The following is a 17,720-nucleotide window of genomic DNA, read 5'->3' on the forward strand; positions in this document are numbered from 1 at the left end:
ATATATATATATATATATATATATATATATATATATATATATATATATATATATATATATATATATATATATATATATATATATATATATATATATATATATATATATATATATATATATATATATATATATATATATATATATATATATATATATATATATATATAGGATCCGGATGTGAAGGATTCCAAGTGAAACGCAGATTAAGTCAGAACTATGTATTTATTAACACATGCTTCGGGCTTGTTCTCCAACAAGTGACCATAACAACACGCATCCGGTCTTTCCCATGCATACCACACTCATACTTTATCCCTTGCAGTTTGACCAACCACAATTACGGCTCGTTTAAAAATCATTCCTACATTTCGGTCATTCCTGACTGTCATTCGCCCTCGGATGACATTCTGTCTTTTATATTTTTACAGCATTTCATCTCACATTCTTTTACATTTCATCTTCTACTCTATACAATATATCATCTTACATTCTTTTAAAACATTTCCTCTATCATCCTCAACAATGTTTCATCTCACATTCTTTTAAAACATTTCCTCTATCATCCTCAACAATGTTTCATCTTCCATTCCATAAAATCATCTTATATTCTTCTAAACATGCTTTCAATTGTCACAATTACAATTTACATCACAATTACAATCATCATCACAACTACATTTCAATACACTTATACATCAATCATTTTACAATTTACATAACAATTACAATTATAACAAATTAATCGTTACACATTTCACTACAAATCAATTTTTCATTTCAACACAATTCAATCTTCAATAAAGTTACACATAAATCATCACAATTAAAGTTACACATAAATCATCACAATTAAAGTTACACATAAATCATCACAATTACAATTTAAAATTATTTCAAGCAATACAAAACAGAAAGGTATCACAATTACTATGTAAAATTATTACAAGCAATACAAAACAGAAAGGTATCACAACCTTTACAATGACAAGTTAAATTTTTACATCGGAAACAATCACATTTTAAAACATTACTAGAATTAGCAATAAAACATTAAAATCAATACCTTTACAATGACAGGTTAAATCTTTACATCGGAAACAATCACATTTTATAACATTACTAGAATTAGCAATAAAACATTAAAATCAATACCTTTACAATGACAGGTTAAATCTTTACACCAGAAACAATCACATTTTAAAACATTACTAGAATTACATTTCAATACAGTTATCTTATATTCTTCTAAGCATGTAACCACATTAAAACATGATTCAATGTACCAAGCACTTCCCAAAAAATACTAGAATAAGCAATAAAACATTACACTTTTCAATCATCAAATTACAAGTAAGGCTTAACTAAAAACCCTCCAGGTATTTCACTTATTCTCTAATTCACAAACGCACACTTCACTTCCATCGGTGCAACTTAAATTCTATCCAATGCCCTCGGCGATTCTCTGTGACTGTCCGAGGAATCTGCCGTCACCCCACAGATATTCTGCTAGTAATTTACCATAAATGAAGTCAACACATATTGGTTCTAGCTCACTGATACATCCAGTAAGTCTTTTCTCAATCCATGGTTCTATTTTCTTTTCCATTGAATTAACATCAATCCGACTACGACTGAGCTTGAAAGTGAATACAGTGTCTTTTGGTGTTGAAATTTTGACTGGGTCCCTTAATCCTTCTTGTGATTTAGCCATATCTTTCTCTTTGTCTTTATGTTTTTCCTTTTCTTTATTCTCATCTTCAGAATTCTTCAAATGACTATAATCCTTAGATCCTTTTCCAAATTGATCATCGGGTGGTTCATCTGTATTTGAAAACGGTATGTCTCCGTAGTCCCAAAGTCTTCTTCTTTGCAATCCATCACCGTCCATACTTCCATCAGCCAGGTTCACACCTCCATCAGCCATGTTCGCATCGTCCTCTTCATCATTGGAAACAATGAGTTCTCTTTGAGCAGACATCTCTCGTGAAGCCCGTTGCTGCAAAGGTCTTTTTCTGTGCAAACCATCACTGTTCACACTTACATCAGCCAGGTTCACACCTCCATCAGCCATGTTTGCATCGTCCTCTTCATCATTGGAAACAATGAGTTCTCTTTGAGCAGACATCTCTCGTGAAGCCCGTTGCTGCAAAGGTCTTTTACATGCCTGTTGCCACACTTCCTTACGATCCCTCATGTCTTGCTCTTTTTTCCTCCTCGGCAGACTCCGTTCTAAGTTAACCTCCATCAAAACACACGGTTTTTTAACACATTTCACTTTGCTGCCGTCAATGCACATAAGAACGGATTCTGTGATAGGGCTACCCAACAGGGCGGCACCCGGGATACTGACTTCTTTTCTTATTTCTTCTTGTATTGTCAAGACAGTCTTTGTTTTGGTGCTGTTACATTGAGCTGATATGTGCCCAAACTCGTTGCAATTGAAGCAGCGGGTTCCTCTTTTCTTGAATCTGCAGTCGGCTGATAAGTGTCCACGTCCTCCGCAATTGTAACATTGTGGTCTCTCTCTTTCTCGGTTTCTTACGGGCCCCGCCACCCTGGGTTCGTCGTCCTCTCTAATTTTCTCGCACTGCGTAACTCGCGTCTTCAGCTCCTGGATTGTACCGGCCCCGCTCAGCGTCATTTTTTCATACTTATCAAACCCAAGTCCACCAATTATGTACGCGATAATCGCCTCTTCCTCAATAAAACTACACTTGGCTGCAATCCCCTTCATCCTGTAAATGTAGCTTAAAATGTCTTCCGCTTTTCCCTTTTTTTCTAACCTCAGTTCTCTGTGCACGTCCGCACTATTCAACTGATGGCCAAACTCTCTGGTCAATCGTTCCTTAAGTATCGCCCACGTGACGATGCCCGTTTCCGAGTCCAAGAAGTCCTTGGCAGTTCCTTCACACAGCATCCGCCCATACACCAACTGTTGTGTCTCCGTCCAGCCGAGGATTTGCGCGTTTTCTTCGAGGCGCTCAATCCACACTGCAATAGGGCTATTTCTGCCGTTATATTTCGGCAGACCGAAACCAACCTCCAGATCTCGGAAATTGAACTGTGGTATCTCCCTCGTCGTCGTTGCCACTGGCGTCGTCGTGGATATCATCATCGTCGTGTGGCGTGTTCGCTGACGTGACGTCACCGACGTCACGGGCTTCGCCTTTAAGCTCGTACGCGATCTCGTCATTGCGCGCGCGTCCTAACCTCAACTGTCAAAACTTCGCGTCGTCGTCTGACCGTTTCTGGCTGTCACTCGAAATGTCTTCAGGCATCCCGGACAAAGCCCCCAAATATAGGATCCGGATGTGAAGGATTCCAAGTGAAACGCAGATTAAGTCAGAACTATGTATTTATTAACACATGCTTCGGGCTTGTTCTCCAACAAGTGACCATAACAACACGCATCCGGTCTTTCCCATGCATACCACACTCATACTTTATCCCTTGCAGTTTGACCAACCACAATTACGGCTCGTTTAAAAATCATTCCTACATATATATATATATATATATATATATATATATATATATATATATATATATATATATATATATATATATATATATATATATATATATATATATATATATATATATATATATATATATATATATATATATATAACATAAATTTATTTTAATTCGTGTATCAATTCCTTTCCGAAGCCACCCGTCGAAATTAACGGGCACAACACTAGTAATGAATAAAAAGTGTATGATATACGATATATCGGAATTGAAGTAAAAATAAAATTGGAAAACAATCTGAGCGTGTCGTTTTCCTTTTCGGTTTCGTTTTCTGGAAAATAATTGGATTAAAAAGAAAATCCTCACGAAATTCGAAATTAAATATGTATGCATACATACATACATATGTATGTAGATACGAGTATATATACATAAAACTGGGTTCGTCGTACAGTGGTCGCATTTGAATCTCGATTCGTATAAAAAAATCATAAAAAAGAAAAAAAAAACCCAAAGAGAATAGAAAGCACTCATCTGAGAGTGTTTTCCATTAAGAAAATTCTGCAAGTTGGCGGGTTTTCATCAACACTTTCCGATCACTTTCCCAAGTTTCTTTTTGAAAATTTAATATAGTATCTTAAACGAAAGGGAAATTTCACGACATACTCCATAATAGTGCACCATATACGAAACTTTGATTTATATACTCATCCCACATACAAAACGGTAACATGATAGCGAATTCTAGCGATGAAACTAGAACCGTTAAGACGTTATCGATTGTTTGTAAGGAATTAACTGACGATAACCTTGAACGAAAACGGTTTTGCTGACGCTAGAAATTTTCCCGAGTAAATCTAGACATACATCTATATATGTACATATGTGAATGTTTGATGTACTTTAAATGTACGTATATAATGGGCCACGAACTGTAGTGTCATCTAATCTCTGTAACAACTGGTTGGTTTCCAGCAATACGCACTCAAATATTAATTTAATAAAACGAAGTAGTAATAATTGAATTTGACATCAAGTTTGTTTATAATTGGAATATGCTAGAAATAAATCCTACGCACCCAACTGACACATGGGATAAATACATTTATATATTGATAAAAGGATATATATTATTTTAAATGAAAATATATAAATTTGATAATATAGATGAATGGATGCAGACGAAACAAATTACCCCCGCTACTAATGGCCCACACTGTATACGCATAATTTACAGTATATAGGTATAATTTTGTAGCTGAACTTGATCCGCTTTTGATTTGTCCTCCACTTGGGAATAATTAGAATAATTCGCTCCAATTAGCATCGGCTTTACGCCGACGGAATATTAACAACGATATTAAATATTTACCTTTTATAAACAGTATTAGGTATTAAAAGTACATAATTAATTTTGATCACAAACTTTCTAGAAATGGACGAATAGCACTTTCAAACTATTTGTAAGTACATATATAATATATCGTTGGCTTAGTGTACATACATGTATTGTATGTCCATTTTTTAATTTGTATCAAATCTTTTAATGTATCGAACTGAAATTTTATATGAATATTACATATGTACATGTATGCTCTGAAGCGCAATTTTATTTCAACTTTGAATAAGTACGAACGAATGAGCGAACTGATGGATTTGCTCATTGATATCGCCAATATTATTATTAGAATAAAATATTATTTTTCCGTCTATGTTAGGGTTGTCATATTTCATGCAAGTCAAACCGGGACACCCCCCCCCCCCAAAAAAAACAGATCAAATATTTTTAAATAATTAAATTATATTAATTACTTAAATAGGAACAAAAGCAGTCATAAAAAAAATAATTTAAAAACAATTGACAATATATTATAAACCAACTAATAGGAACAAAAGCAACCATATACAGCTAAATAAAAAAAATACATATAATACACACATAAACACATTAATAGGAATAAAAATACAAATGAAGAATTAGTAACAAAAAACACATAAAAAAAAATACAACGTAAATACTTTACGGTAAAGTGCACATGAACACATTAATAGGAATAAAAAAAATGTACATCTTTTTAAATAAATAAGTTTCTAAAATCTATATTTTTTATACTTTTCATCAGATTTAGCCTTTAGCAAGAGTATTTTGTTTGTAATTAAATAATCATACATTTGGCAACAATTTAAATCATAGTTTTCAATGAATTTTAGAATACTTTCAACAGTATCCACAGAAAGTCTATTTCTTTTATCTGTCATCGACTTTTTTTTCATAGTTTATATTACATATTATTTAAAAACTTCTGTAGGAATTTAAAAAGTAGTAAACCTTAAGTTCTCAGACATACATATGTATGTACATATGTATATATGTATGTAGTTTGTTAGTTCACTGCTGGCAAGATATGTGCGTCGTAAACACAAACAATGGTGGGGAGGAGTATTGTTTTAATATTCATCTGTGGCAATAGGTACATAAGTACGAGACAGTGCCAAGTGTTTAATATCGCACTCTGTTCTCATTGGTCCAGCGACCATAAATACGAAACTGTGGGCAACACATCGGTCGAACTTTATCTATAAACGTGGACCAAGTCAAAGTTGTTAAATATGCTAGACACTGTTATGAATTTCAATATTGCCTTTACTGTATCGTATATTAACACTTGCCGCACTGTGATGGATAGCGACTTTATTTTATATATCCAAATATTCTAAATGCAGGGTCTTCATATTTTATGTATACCTCTTCAAAGCCTCTACGATTCGAATTATGTCATAACGAAACAAAAACATTGATCAATATCAACCGACATAACTATTTTCGTGGAAGGTGCTTTGTATACGTGCCTCACAGATGCGAGATAGAGAGGGAATTCAACGGTCAGTGTGAGCATGATATCCACTCCGGAATGACCGTTATTTTATTGAAATTGTATCAAACCTGTATTCAGCAAAAACCAAAAATTACCAGAGTGGAGACTAATCAATATTTACTTAGTTTGACCCACTAAATTCGAATATGATAAGGATTTTTGTTGGTTTCATGATATATGAGCGATTAAAGATATGCGCATTTTTTGCGGCTTTTCGGATTTTATATTCTCTAACTCAAAATCTAGTATTGCGATACCAAAAGTTAGTTATGGAATCCATAGTCAAATGTTAATATTGAATATAAAAATATCCTCTCACATTCAAAAACTAGGTGGCTATCGCATATCACTATTACCTGCAATATAACGCATTCTAAAGCTATTTGAAGCTTTTAAGGCTTTTTTTTTGCTGAAGAAAAAGCACCAAAAACCTTATTAGATTTTTTCACTAATCTTCTCAGTGAAGTCTTTCCTTTTCTTTCGTTTCTTCATTATAATTGTAGCACTTTTCATTTATATATATTAAAATAGAAGGGAAAAAAACTCAATTATAAATATTCTAAATATTATCACTTCGATTGAAAATATATCTATAGAAAAGTCAAAGATCTGATTTTTTATTGGGGGGGGGGGGGTGTCCCGTTTTGACTTGCATTTAAAGCATTTTTAAATTAAAAAACGATTTTTTAAATGTCCAAAAAATATGGTCACCGTAACTAAAGAAAGATTAAGTGTGTAAGTCTATGTACATATGTACGTACATAGTTAATGTATGTACGTGTAAACGTATAAATCAATTTCAAGGTTGTCTAGAAGTTTTTCGAAAGCACCACTGCAAAGTAAACACACAGGGGGCATAATGTGTAAGCATTATGCGAATGGAATTTATTGTAATAAAAATTCAACAAACACATTGTAATGTTTTGAGGCAGTTTTATTACCATATTTATTGGGTGATTTGAAAGAAAATGTAGTACATTTTAGCGTATAGGATCGATAAGGGCAGAGATGTAGAGCCTGGGGGGTGTTTCGTTGCTACAGGGGTTGTTATGTTAGTTCAGTCATCTGTCTAGTTGACCTGTATTCGGCAGCTCGATTATAAATGGCTCTCTCTTCGTTTCGGTGAACATATAAACATACACATCCATATAAACCACCACTTTCCAAACATTTACCTATAGACAATACCCTTATAGTGGAAGCCTTCGGTATATTGTGTCTATATTCTGTATAATACGCTGATGAAATAGCATTTAATAAAGTACAATGTTATTTATATTATATACATACATACTTAGTGATCTTATTTTCATACATATGTACATATTTATCATTCGGAAATGTATACATTAAATATATGTAGTACATAACGAAGAATTATCATATCATATACATATGTATTCGTATTACATATTTTAAATTTATTTTTAATAAATACATATTATTTCTTAACACTATCAAATTTTCGTAAGAAAATTTTAAAAATTATGGTCGTCTATATTTATCATTATCATCATTCTCCATCCACTGATGGACGAAGGCCCCTCTAGCCGGCTTCCATTCGTTTCTGATTGAGCAATTCTCATCCATTTATTTTTTTCTTATATCATCCACCCATCTCCCCTGTGCCCTTCCTTGTACCCTTTTGCATTCTCTCAGGTAACATTCGAGCACTTTTTTCGTTCGTTTTCCTAGCTACGAGACCCACCCATTGTCATTTCAGTTGAGATGTATAATATTATATAATGATTTTATTTAATTTTAATGATTCAAAATTATCTATATTTACGAGTTTTATCATCGTGATTTTTTACTTTATTTTATTAAATGTTAACATACATATTTAACATCTTTGAGGAAAGTGCATTTATATATACATATATTTGATTTTTAACATGAAAATTTATTTGTTTTAAGCATTTTCTTTAGGCTTTCTCAAGCTGAATTTTTAAAATATTATAATATTTAAATTATATTTCAAAAATTTATATGAAGCACTCAAAATAAATCTTAAATTGCCTTTAGTTATATTCAAATGTAATTTCAAATCTATGGAACCATTTATAATGTAATAGAAAAAAATATAAAGTTTATATGAGATGAGAGTGAATGGGAGTCAAAAAAGTAACTGCTACAAAGTTAGTTGCGAAGGGGTGGTAAAAAGCCGTGCTTGGATTGCTTGGAATGGACTAAAGTTGGACAAAAGAAGTGCTGGAATGGTACCCGATAGAATGACAAAGGATTAAAGGAAGTCTGCGTCGAAGATTTAGTGGATAAAATTAGAATAAATGAGAGTGGAAAAAGTATCTTTTACCACTGATTGTGTTGTGAAGGTGCGGTAAAAAGCGGCGTTTGGACTGCTAGCTGCCATCGCTTTGATCTGACACAAGATTCCAATGTGATTTTTTTAGTGTAAATATGTACATAATTATTAAAACCAACATCGAAATCGGTTCGACTATAATAGTATAGCATATGCTAAAATGAGCCGCAGTTATAATTGGTTTTCAAGGATTATCTCCAGGCTTAAGTGCTGTCAGCTAACAATGGAGACCCCCGAATGCACTTAGCGGTCGTTAACGGCACCCAGCCACTTCTCGCTAGAATTCTCAGAACTGATAGCGCGATACCGTGGGACTGCATTATCTGATACGTGACTTATAACAATAGGTAAAAAAACATGTCGAGGAAGATGCAATGAGTGACCTGCCCTTTATAAGCAGGTATTAAGGCCATATGAAGAAATTCTGGACGGAGCACTGGCAGTGCGTGGATCTCCTTAATCACCCAATAAATGCTGCAAAGCGACTTTGGCCTTTTATTTGGATCCTCCACCCACGCCTACGCAATGATGACATATTTTCAAAATTTATTTATTTTAATAATAATAACATCTGTTATCATATTTAATGAGAATACATACAAGTATTCGTATGTTTTCAGTTGAAAATTACTTGAGCTCTGAATAAAAAATTTCAAAAAAAAAGTAAAATGATTATTTTTAAATTAAATACCTATTTAATAAAATGCAGGCTTTTAAATTAATTTTGCCATAATTTGAATTCCAACATTCAACTTTTTATAATCGCTCGTATCTATGTATGCCGCGCAGCCCGCGTCGGTCTATCAATTTCGCCACGTGTTCGAAATCCCCCCGAATGTACGCAGTCTATTTTCACGCGTGGGTGTGCAAATATATACCCAAATTCTTATGGACGTGAAAAGAAAGTCAAAAGGGAAATAATACTGACCTTTTCAGCTCTCTGCAAAACTCTGAGCAGATTGAGGCCGGCCAAATTCTTGAGCTCCTGTACGCTCCACTGGCCGCTGCGTAGCAGCTCGGCAAACAGCTCAGGGTATTTGGACACGTCTTCTAATCCCCTGGGTACCCTGTAGTCATCAATAACACACTTTATTTGCTTGATCGACCACTAGAAATAACACGTGGGCGCCTTACTGTTCACCCGAGAAAAAATAAAATAAAAATAATCCACATGCGACTCAATGGATGGATGCCCACTGACAAGCCACCGATTGATTGGTTGTAACGAAACGATTCAATACGTTTATAATATACACACGTATATAAGTAGTAATATTTTTAATATTAGTATGTATGTATGTATGTTGTAACTGATTTTGACGTATAAATGTGTACATATGTACATATGTATGTTCATCTTAGCGCTAGCTATTTAGCTCATGTAACATATTGTGTAGCCATCAGAAATTTTCCCCGAAGCAAAATTGTATTCAAGATAAAAATTTGCATTTATATCGTACGAGCGCTTCAATTTTGGATAAAATAAATACATTTTTAAAATATAGTGAGTCCCTTAGGAGTCGTGGAACACAATTTTGTTTAATAATTAAATTATACTATATTGAATAGATCTCATTTTTCAACACAAATCAAATATTAATAATGCGGTTTAAAATTTAAATACCAAATCCAAATCTGGAAAACATTCTTAGTATAAAATTTATTTTATATTGTCAATATTATGAAGTAATAAAGTTTTCAATTAAGTCAATTCCTCTCCAATCGATTTCATTGGGACGTACAAGAGTTAATTATTATTTTATGCTAATCTTGCGCATTGAAAATATATTTTATTTACGTATGAAACTCATGAAAATATCAAATGCTTTGTCAACTATAAGTTGGTACCAGGTTAGATGGAGCGGTTAGATTTTCCTGAAAACGTCACTCGACCGTTGGAAAGTCACATTTTTGTTTTTAACACATTCTTAGAGCTATCATACCCATACCCATAACCTTTATTCGTAATACCTAGCAAATATTAACGCATTATTGATTTCTAAAGCATTCGTAAAAACAGCAGAGCAGTTAAATCTCAACTGTTATATTACAATTGGCGTACATTGTTGAGTGTGTATTTACGCTTGAAGTGATATAATTTACTAGTTGAATTGTATTCGAATATGAAAGACCTAAAACGCCAGTTGGAATATATAACAACTGAAAATAAACTTCGACTGTAACAAATACAAAGAAATTTCAGAAACAATTACGAAAAAATGAAATTTAAGAGGAATACTTTTCAAATATTTATAATAATCCCACGGGTAAGTAATATAATAAAGTGGTGATTTATTCCACATCGAAGCATCGAAAATCGGATGAATTCTAGTTTAATGACGCTTTGTTTGTTCCGCGAGGGTTGGAGAGGTGTGGGAGGGAGTTAAGATGTTCTCGATATAATCTTGAGAAATTTTCCCTTCGGAACCCGTTTCGTATAATTCCAAAGTTGATTTACTACGTATAATTTACTACACCCTGCCTCCAAATTTCCTCAACGCACAGTGGAATTATTTCATACAATTCATTGTATATATATATTTTTTTTTTTTAAATAATATACATAAAAGATATCTTGTTTATCTTTCGCGCATTCAAGTTTAAAAGCATCAAAAATTTGCTGAAATTATAAAATGCTACCCACTCCGTTTCTATGATACTGTATAATTGTTTGTAATTGGCCAGGAAAGCGCATTGTTAGGCTTTCCTGGCATATCATCATCTACAGCCGCTCACCATCCACTGCTGGATGAAGGCTTCTCCAACACGCTTCCACTTGTCTCTGTTTTGCGCAGTTCTAATCCATCTCACGCCACACATTTTCCTTATTTCGTCTACCCATCTTCTCTGTGGTCTTCCCTTTACACTTTTGCATTCTCATGGGTACCATTCTAGTATTTCTTTTGTCCACCTTTCATTCATTCTTCTAGCCACATAGCCCACCCATTACCATTTTAATCTCTTCACTATATACACTATATCCACTAGACTTGTCATACTTTTCACCCACGTATTCCGTTTTCAATCTTTCCTCGTTATGCCAAGTATACAGCGTTCCATACTTCTTTGCGTGCATTGGACTCTACGTAGCATCTTGGCGTTCAATGTTTAAGTTTCGCATCCATACGTCATTACTGGCAAAACGCATTGATCGAAAATCTTTTTCTTCAGGCAGAGTGGCATTTTTGATTTAAAAACAACATTCATTCGTCCAAATGTACTCGATCCTACATAGTTTGATACGTCTCTTCTTTACTACCGGACATGTCAAATATTTGGCCTAAATATAAATAATTATTTACTACTTCTACTATTTTATTATCTAATGAGATGCTATCCGACATGCAATAGCCATTGAACATTAGTTGGTCTTATCTACGTTAATTTTTATTCCTACTTTATCTGTCCAGCTGTGTTAGTCTGTTAAGTAGATCAGCTGGATCGCGAGCTATTAAAACTATATCGCTTGCGAACCGAAGGTGACTCAAGAATATATGTATAAATAAATAAATAACCTAAATTAGACAATAAGCATTTAATAGGAATAAAAATGAATATTATATCTTAGTTCATTATAAAAATATCAGATTTTTTTTCGGTCGATTATATTTTTTATTTTCAATACACTGATAGTATTCGTCTCAAAATTCACAAACCCTACTATTCCAATATATGTAATTCGAGATTAAATCGGGATAAGTGATATTTCTACTAATTAGAATAAATAATATCCAATAATTTTGGCTAGCCTTTTCTAGTAGACTCGACTACTGTTCATCTCAATAATGGTGCGAACCTCTTATTGCTCGCGAGGATCGTTCAATAAGGTGCGATCGTTTATTAGCGAACAATCGTCTTCTAAGGTTTCTCTGCCCACACATTTTTGTATGTATGTATGTATAACAGTATACAAGGTGAGATTATTACAATAAATGTGCTAAGTATCTGAAACCCACACTTGGTGGTTTAAATCGGTATTTATTTTACGGTTTATAATTAGAAGCCATTTGCATATCATGATATTATTACCTATTTACATATTATATATTTTAAGTTAAGTTGAAAAATTTTCTTGGAAATCTTTATCGTATCTGCAAGTTTGATTTACATACAACAATAGTTATAATATACACATTATATGTAGAACAGAATATCGTTCATAATATAATCAATACAGAATAATTCTATTCTAATTAACTACAATTTAATAATTGAGGTTTTTTGAGGGACTTGAATATTATCATCGACCTACATACATACATATATTACATATCATCTACACATATTACATATCATCTACATATATTACATATATCATACATATGTATATTACATATCATCGACCTACTTTTGACCTTTAGTGGTAGTTAAGTAAACGATAATTTGTTTCAAGGTAAATTGCCATAAATCAAAAAGTAAATATTAATATAATATATATGTATATACATACATATATATAAAAACGGACGCAATGTATGTATGTATGTTTGTGGGTATGTATGTAGCGGATGCATCGACAAGTATGGAGATTAAAAACAAAACAAATTTTAGACTACCAGGAGTATACGTTATGCATAGGGATGTGGCGTGACGACCGATCGTGTCGAGGATCCGCGGGGTAGTGGGGAAGTAGGGGGTTGTGGAGCGTCTTAAGTGTGCTCCTGATATTGAGCGCGCCTGACTTGGACGGGTTGGGCCAGCGTCAGATGCGCGGGAGCATACACACTTACACAAGAAGACACACATACACTTATTCATCATTTAATGAGCTCTCGAATTTTTACTAATAATACGCGCGCGCGCCTATAAATTACCTTACACTATATTTATATATAACATATAACTTTATTTTAATTCGTGTATCAATTGCTTTCCGAAGCCACCAGTTGAAATTAACGTGTACACCGACATAAAATGTGTTTTATATAAGGAAACCTTCAAACATCTACCATCCTATATTTAAAATATCCATTCCAGTTTGAATGATGGCGTTCAATATACTGATAGTTCTATACCTTTGAATGTTTGAACTATCTGCAAAACCACAACGTTTATAGTCCATTCGAATTCACAGCTGCGAATTTTGGCTATGCAATTATGAATATTGTGGTTTCTTTACAAATGAAAATGTACGAGAGCTTTCAGTTGCACCACAACGGAGATAGAATGCCATCTATCTCCGTTGTGGTGCAGAAAGCTTAACTGCAAGTTATGTATTTGATTTTGTTCTAGAACACGTGTTAGTATATCAACTGTGTATTATATAATATAATATTTGCAGCAAGTTGTCGATGCGGTAGTCAGTTAGATATTTCACTGGACACGGAGAGATAAGTGGATGGCAAAGTTCTAAAATGTCTGGGGAATAGTTCTGGACTTTGAGCGAATAAATTAGATAGTTGGAATAAGACTAATAAACCTGCATTGGACGTTAGTCAAAGTTGACGAAGTTGCAAGTTTATAATCGGTAATATAGTATGATGTCGTATTACATATATAATATAATATACCATTTTAAATTTTGCATTAAAGTATAATTTCACAAAGGACATCTAAAATGGTATATGTTTTTTTAAATTTTTATTTGAAGGCGAGAAGATTATATATGTATATGCATTTATAATTTCACTTAAAATTTTGGGAATTCGTCGTAATCATTTAAAATTTTCATTTAATTTTGGCACCCAGGGCCACATACCTTTTCTTTCGCACGGGTCTTTACATATGTATATGCATCTAAAGTTTGTAAGTCTTGTTTATAAGCCTTGACCTTCTTCATGACGATTTCCCTCTCAGGACTTATAGCTCCAGCTTTAAAGTTCACCATCCCTTTGTTGCTCTTGGATATTTTCTCTAGCTCAGCTTTGCCAGCCACCGAAGTCTTTACCGTAATCTCTACTTACTATTCTAAGCATACTCGTACATCTTTCCAAGCTTCTCAAGATTTTATATAACATTTTGTATTAAAGAACCATATTCATTCTGTCTAAGCCTGACAATCATTGCGTTCATATTTCTTCTCATTCGCTCTTTCCTTTATATAATACAAACAACAAGTGCCGACTACTTCTACATATGTATAATGCGATCAACAGAAATTTTCATATGTATGTTATATGATATTTTTATTTATTTATTTCTTGCCAAATTGCTTGAAAGTTGAAGAAATAAATAAAAAGCTGATATTTTTTAGAAAATTTTGAACCATAAGATACTATAATAAATATGGTGGTTCAAAATTGAAAACTGCTTATATTTTTATTCCTCTTTATATTATGTAGGTGCATACATATATGTATGTACATATGTAGTAGATTGTACATGTGTATATGAGAAATTTAGGTCACTCCCTCGCCCTCTACAATTTGGCAAGCACCGATTTGAGCAGAGGTCTAACTGATAATACTAATAATGCACTACCGAGTCCAATCCACGAGACGTTATCGACCGGATCAACGTCGAAATAGGCCCCGTTTGATTGACGACATAATCACCGGAACCACGATTAAAAAAGACCCGAAGATTTCGCCCACCGAAAGACGAAAACGATCCGGGGGAAAAATCGAAAGTGTCGGAAAATAAACGATGCGTCAAAATGAGTAATTAACCTGTGGGGAAAATTCGGCACCGGGAGAGTTTTCCACCTCCGTCTCGCCCACTCACCCACCCACCCACCCGAAAGGCGCAGTCCTTCTACGAAAGTTAAATTGCGGGTTGTAAACGCATCGTCTCATACATAATACAGCGAAACTCCTCAGAACTGGAATCTGATAAGTCAAAAACTTACCCGGATTTTCTTTTTGCCTAAGCCTCAATTTTTTTCCTTCGCTATTGGTGAGGTGGAAAATTTTCATCGTCTTTTGTAATTCTGACTCTGAGGGTTTTCACTGGATAAATAACGAGAGTAAAAGGACCAAGAAACTCCATTAAGTAAATGTACTTTTTAACTAAGTACTAAGTAAATTCACTTTTTAATATCCAAGGAAGAGGAATTACTAAAAATTACTATTAACTTTTAATATATAGGTAGATATGTAGGATGTTTGTATTTTCAAAAATTTAAATTAAGGTATTATGAAAAAAATATTAGGTTGACGGAATAGTAGCCGAATGGAAACTTGGCCGAGCGATATTAGGGCGATGGACATTTGTCCGTTTGTTCATTAGGCCGACGGACATTTGGCCGAATGAAAGATTTTTGTATTTAGTACATAATAAACACGGGAAATAGACGTCACCGAGAACGATAATGGAATATTTTTGAAACGTGTCTATTACGATTATTTCTCACCATCGTAATGGCGGATTTGTTTTCCACATATATTGATGACCAAACCGAGCAAAATGGCAAAGTTTGAAAAAAATCGAATAAGAAGCCAAATTTTGTCAGACGAAAAAAACAAAAGCGACCTAAGAAGAGGCTAGTAAAAACGATGTTTAAGACACTTAGTGAGCTAGCGCTAGTGCAAACAATTTTATATTATTTTTCACGAGTTGATGATATGAAACGTCTTTTTCAACTGAAGTTGTTTCTAAATTCACTGTTTCTGATATGCCTATGTTGACCATACGTCCATTGTTTAAGAGGAAAGGTCTTTCTTTCACTGATCTGTCCTTTAGATTTATTTATTTTCTAAAATTGCCCTTTCGTCCTTTGTCCTTTATTTTGTGAAGTCGACCCTCAACGGCAATTCCTCAAAAATGTTGTTCTGTTTTCTATTTATCTAAGCATTTTTTACCCATTAAAGCGTCAAAGTAAAAGTTTTATTTTTTAAGACTTCGGATATATGTATTAATATTTGCATCAAGCAATTACTAAATATACTTGACGGCAAATTATTCGATGAAGTTCCATGTATAAAAAATTATGTCACAAATGAAAAGATTAAAAAATAGCGACAAAATGATATGCCCTACGTGGGGGAAAAATCTGAGAAAAAAATGAATTTATTTGCTCTATAATAGATAAAAATTAATTAATTATGTTTTTTTTTTAATTTTATGCCTACATGTGTAATATGAAATAAAACTGAACAATATTTACGGATGGCCATACGATGTTTTTGCTGGAATAAAATTTACACGCATTTGTTTCCAATACATACACAATAATAAGTTATTAATAGATATGACTTCGTGAACTAAAATACCTATACCTAGAGTTAACATTTTACCTAAACAACCTCAGTATATGTAAGCACTCGATTGAAAAATGGATAAACATTAATATCGAAAACAAATCACGAATATAAATAAAACCAAGCTAGGTAGTAGCATTATACTATATACTCATATTTTAATGCAATGTCACTCAGATGAGATCTACCGAACATCAAATAAACTTCAGAAATTAATCCATTATTTTCTTCAATACAATTTTGAGCATATTTAGAATTGGTGAATGGAAATTCTAAAATTCTGAGAAGGTTTGATTCCAACAGGATGCGACACAACTAGATGGATGCAAACTGCACGAGACATGCTCCATCAACATGCCATGTCTCGTTTCAGAGATGTTTCCTACTCGTGTTCTATGACTGCCAACGTGTGATTTATATCTATGGCGCTTTTTAGAAGAGAAAATGTATGTCTATCGACCTAAAACTTTTCAGGAAAATTTAAGAGATCGAGGATAACATCTGACACTCAGATAAGCTCAGCAGTGCGTTGAGCTCATCTGAGTGATGTTATCTTCAAAAATTGGCTGTATAGCATAATACTATTACAATTTACATACAATATATATGTAGCTTGGTTTTATTTAGGTAGTGATTAAATTAATTTATTTTTAAGATACGTATAATTTTTTAATTATTTGACCCCAATCTGTATATATACATATTGGTTTAGATCTAGATTATGAATTTTGATTTTTCAAAACACATTTTGACGGAATTTACTTCTTGACATAACTATACAAGATAAAACTATTTTTAGAATTTATTTTATTACTCTGTAAGCATATTATGTGTAGGCGTGGGTGTATATATTCGTTGTGATAAATGGACAATGCTGAGAGGGGACAATCTTCCTTGATGGAGTCCAAC

General features: G+C 33.3%; 2 protein-coding genes across 3 annotated transcripts in view; both read right to left on the bottom strand.

The window, feature by feature from the left end:
- The window catches only part of LOC143922425 (dipeptidase 1-like), a 254,552-nt gene that overhangs the window by 38,651 nt on the left and 198,181 nt on the right, over nucleotides 1-17,720 (bottom strand). The window contains exon 10 of the mRNA XM_077445648.1: nucleotides 9,602-9,740. Coding sequence (XP_077301774.1) covers nucleotides 9,602-9,740 — 139 coding nt within the window. The remainder of the gene's footprint in view (nucleotides 1-9,601; nucleotides 9,741-17,720) is intronic.
- Nucleotides 206-3,393, bottom strand: LOC143922473 (uncharacterized). 2 transcript variants are annotated; one of them, XM_077445720.1, is made up of 2 exons: nucleotides 1,153-3,393; nucleotides 206-1,063 (listed from the first exon to the last, which is right to left on the bottom strand). In XM_077445720.1, the coding sequence occupies exon 1, from the start codon at nucleotides 3,191-3,193 to the stop codon at nucleotides 1,439-1,441; it is 1,755 nt and encodes a 584-aa protein (XP_077301846.1). In that variant the 5' UTR covers nucleotides 3,194-3,393; the 3' UTR covers nucleotides 206-1,063; nucleotides 1,153-1,438. The 2 variants fall into 2 exon arrangements, with proteins under 2 accessions (XP_077301846.1, XP_077301847.1); XM_077445721.1 differs by having other exon boundaries at nucleotides 206-1,030; nucleotides 1,121-3,393.

The sequence above is a fragment of the Arctopsyche grandis genome, chromosome 2 (genome assembly GCF_051622035.1).
Source record: "Arctopsyche grandis isolate Sample6627 chromosome 2, ASM5162203v2, whole genome shotgun sequence".
Classification (NCBI taxonomy): domain Eukaryota; kingdom Metazoa; phylum Arthropoda; class Insecta; order Trichoptera; family Hydropsychidae; genus Arctopsyche; species Arctopsyche grandis.

Excerpts from the sequence above, each read along its gene's own strand:
- LOC143922473 (XM_077445720.1), bottom strand. The coding sequence starts at position 3,193 with ATGACGAGATCGCGTACGAGCTTAAAGGCGAAGCCCGTGACGTCGGTG.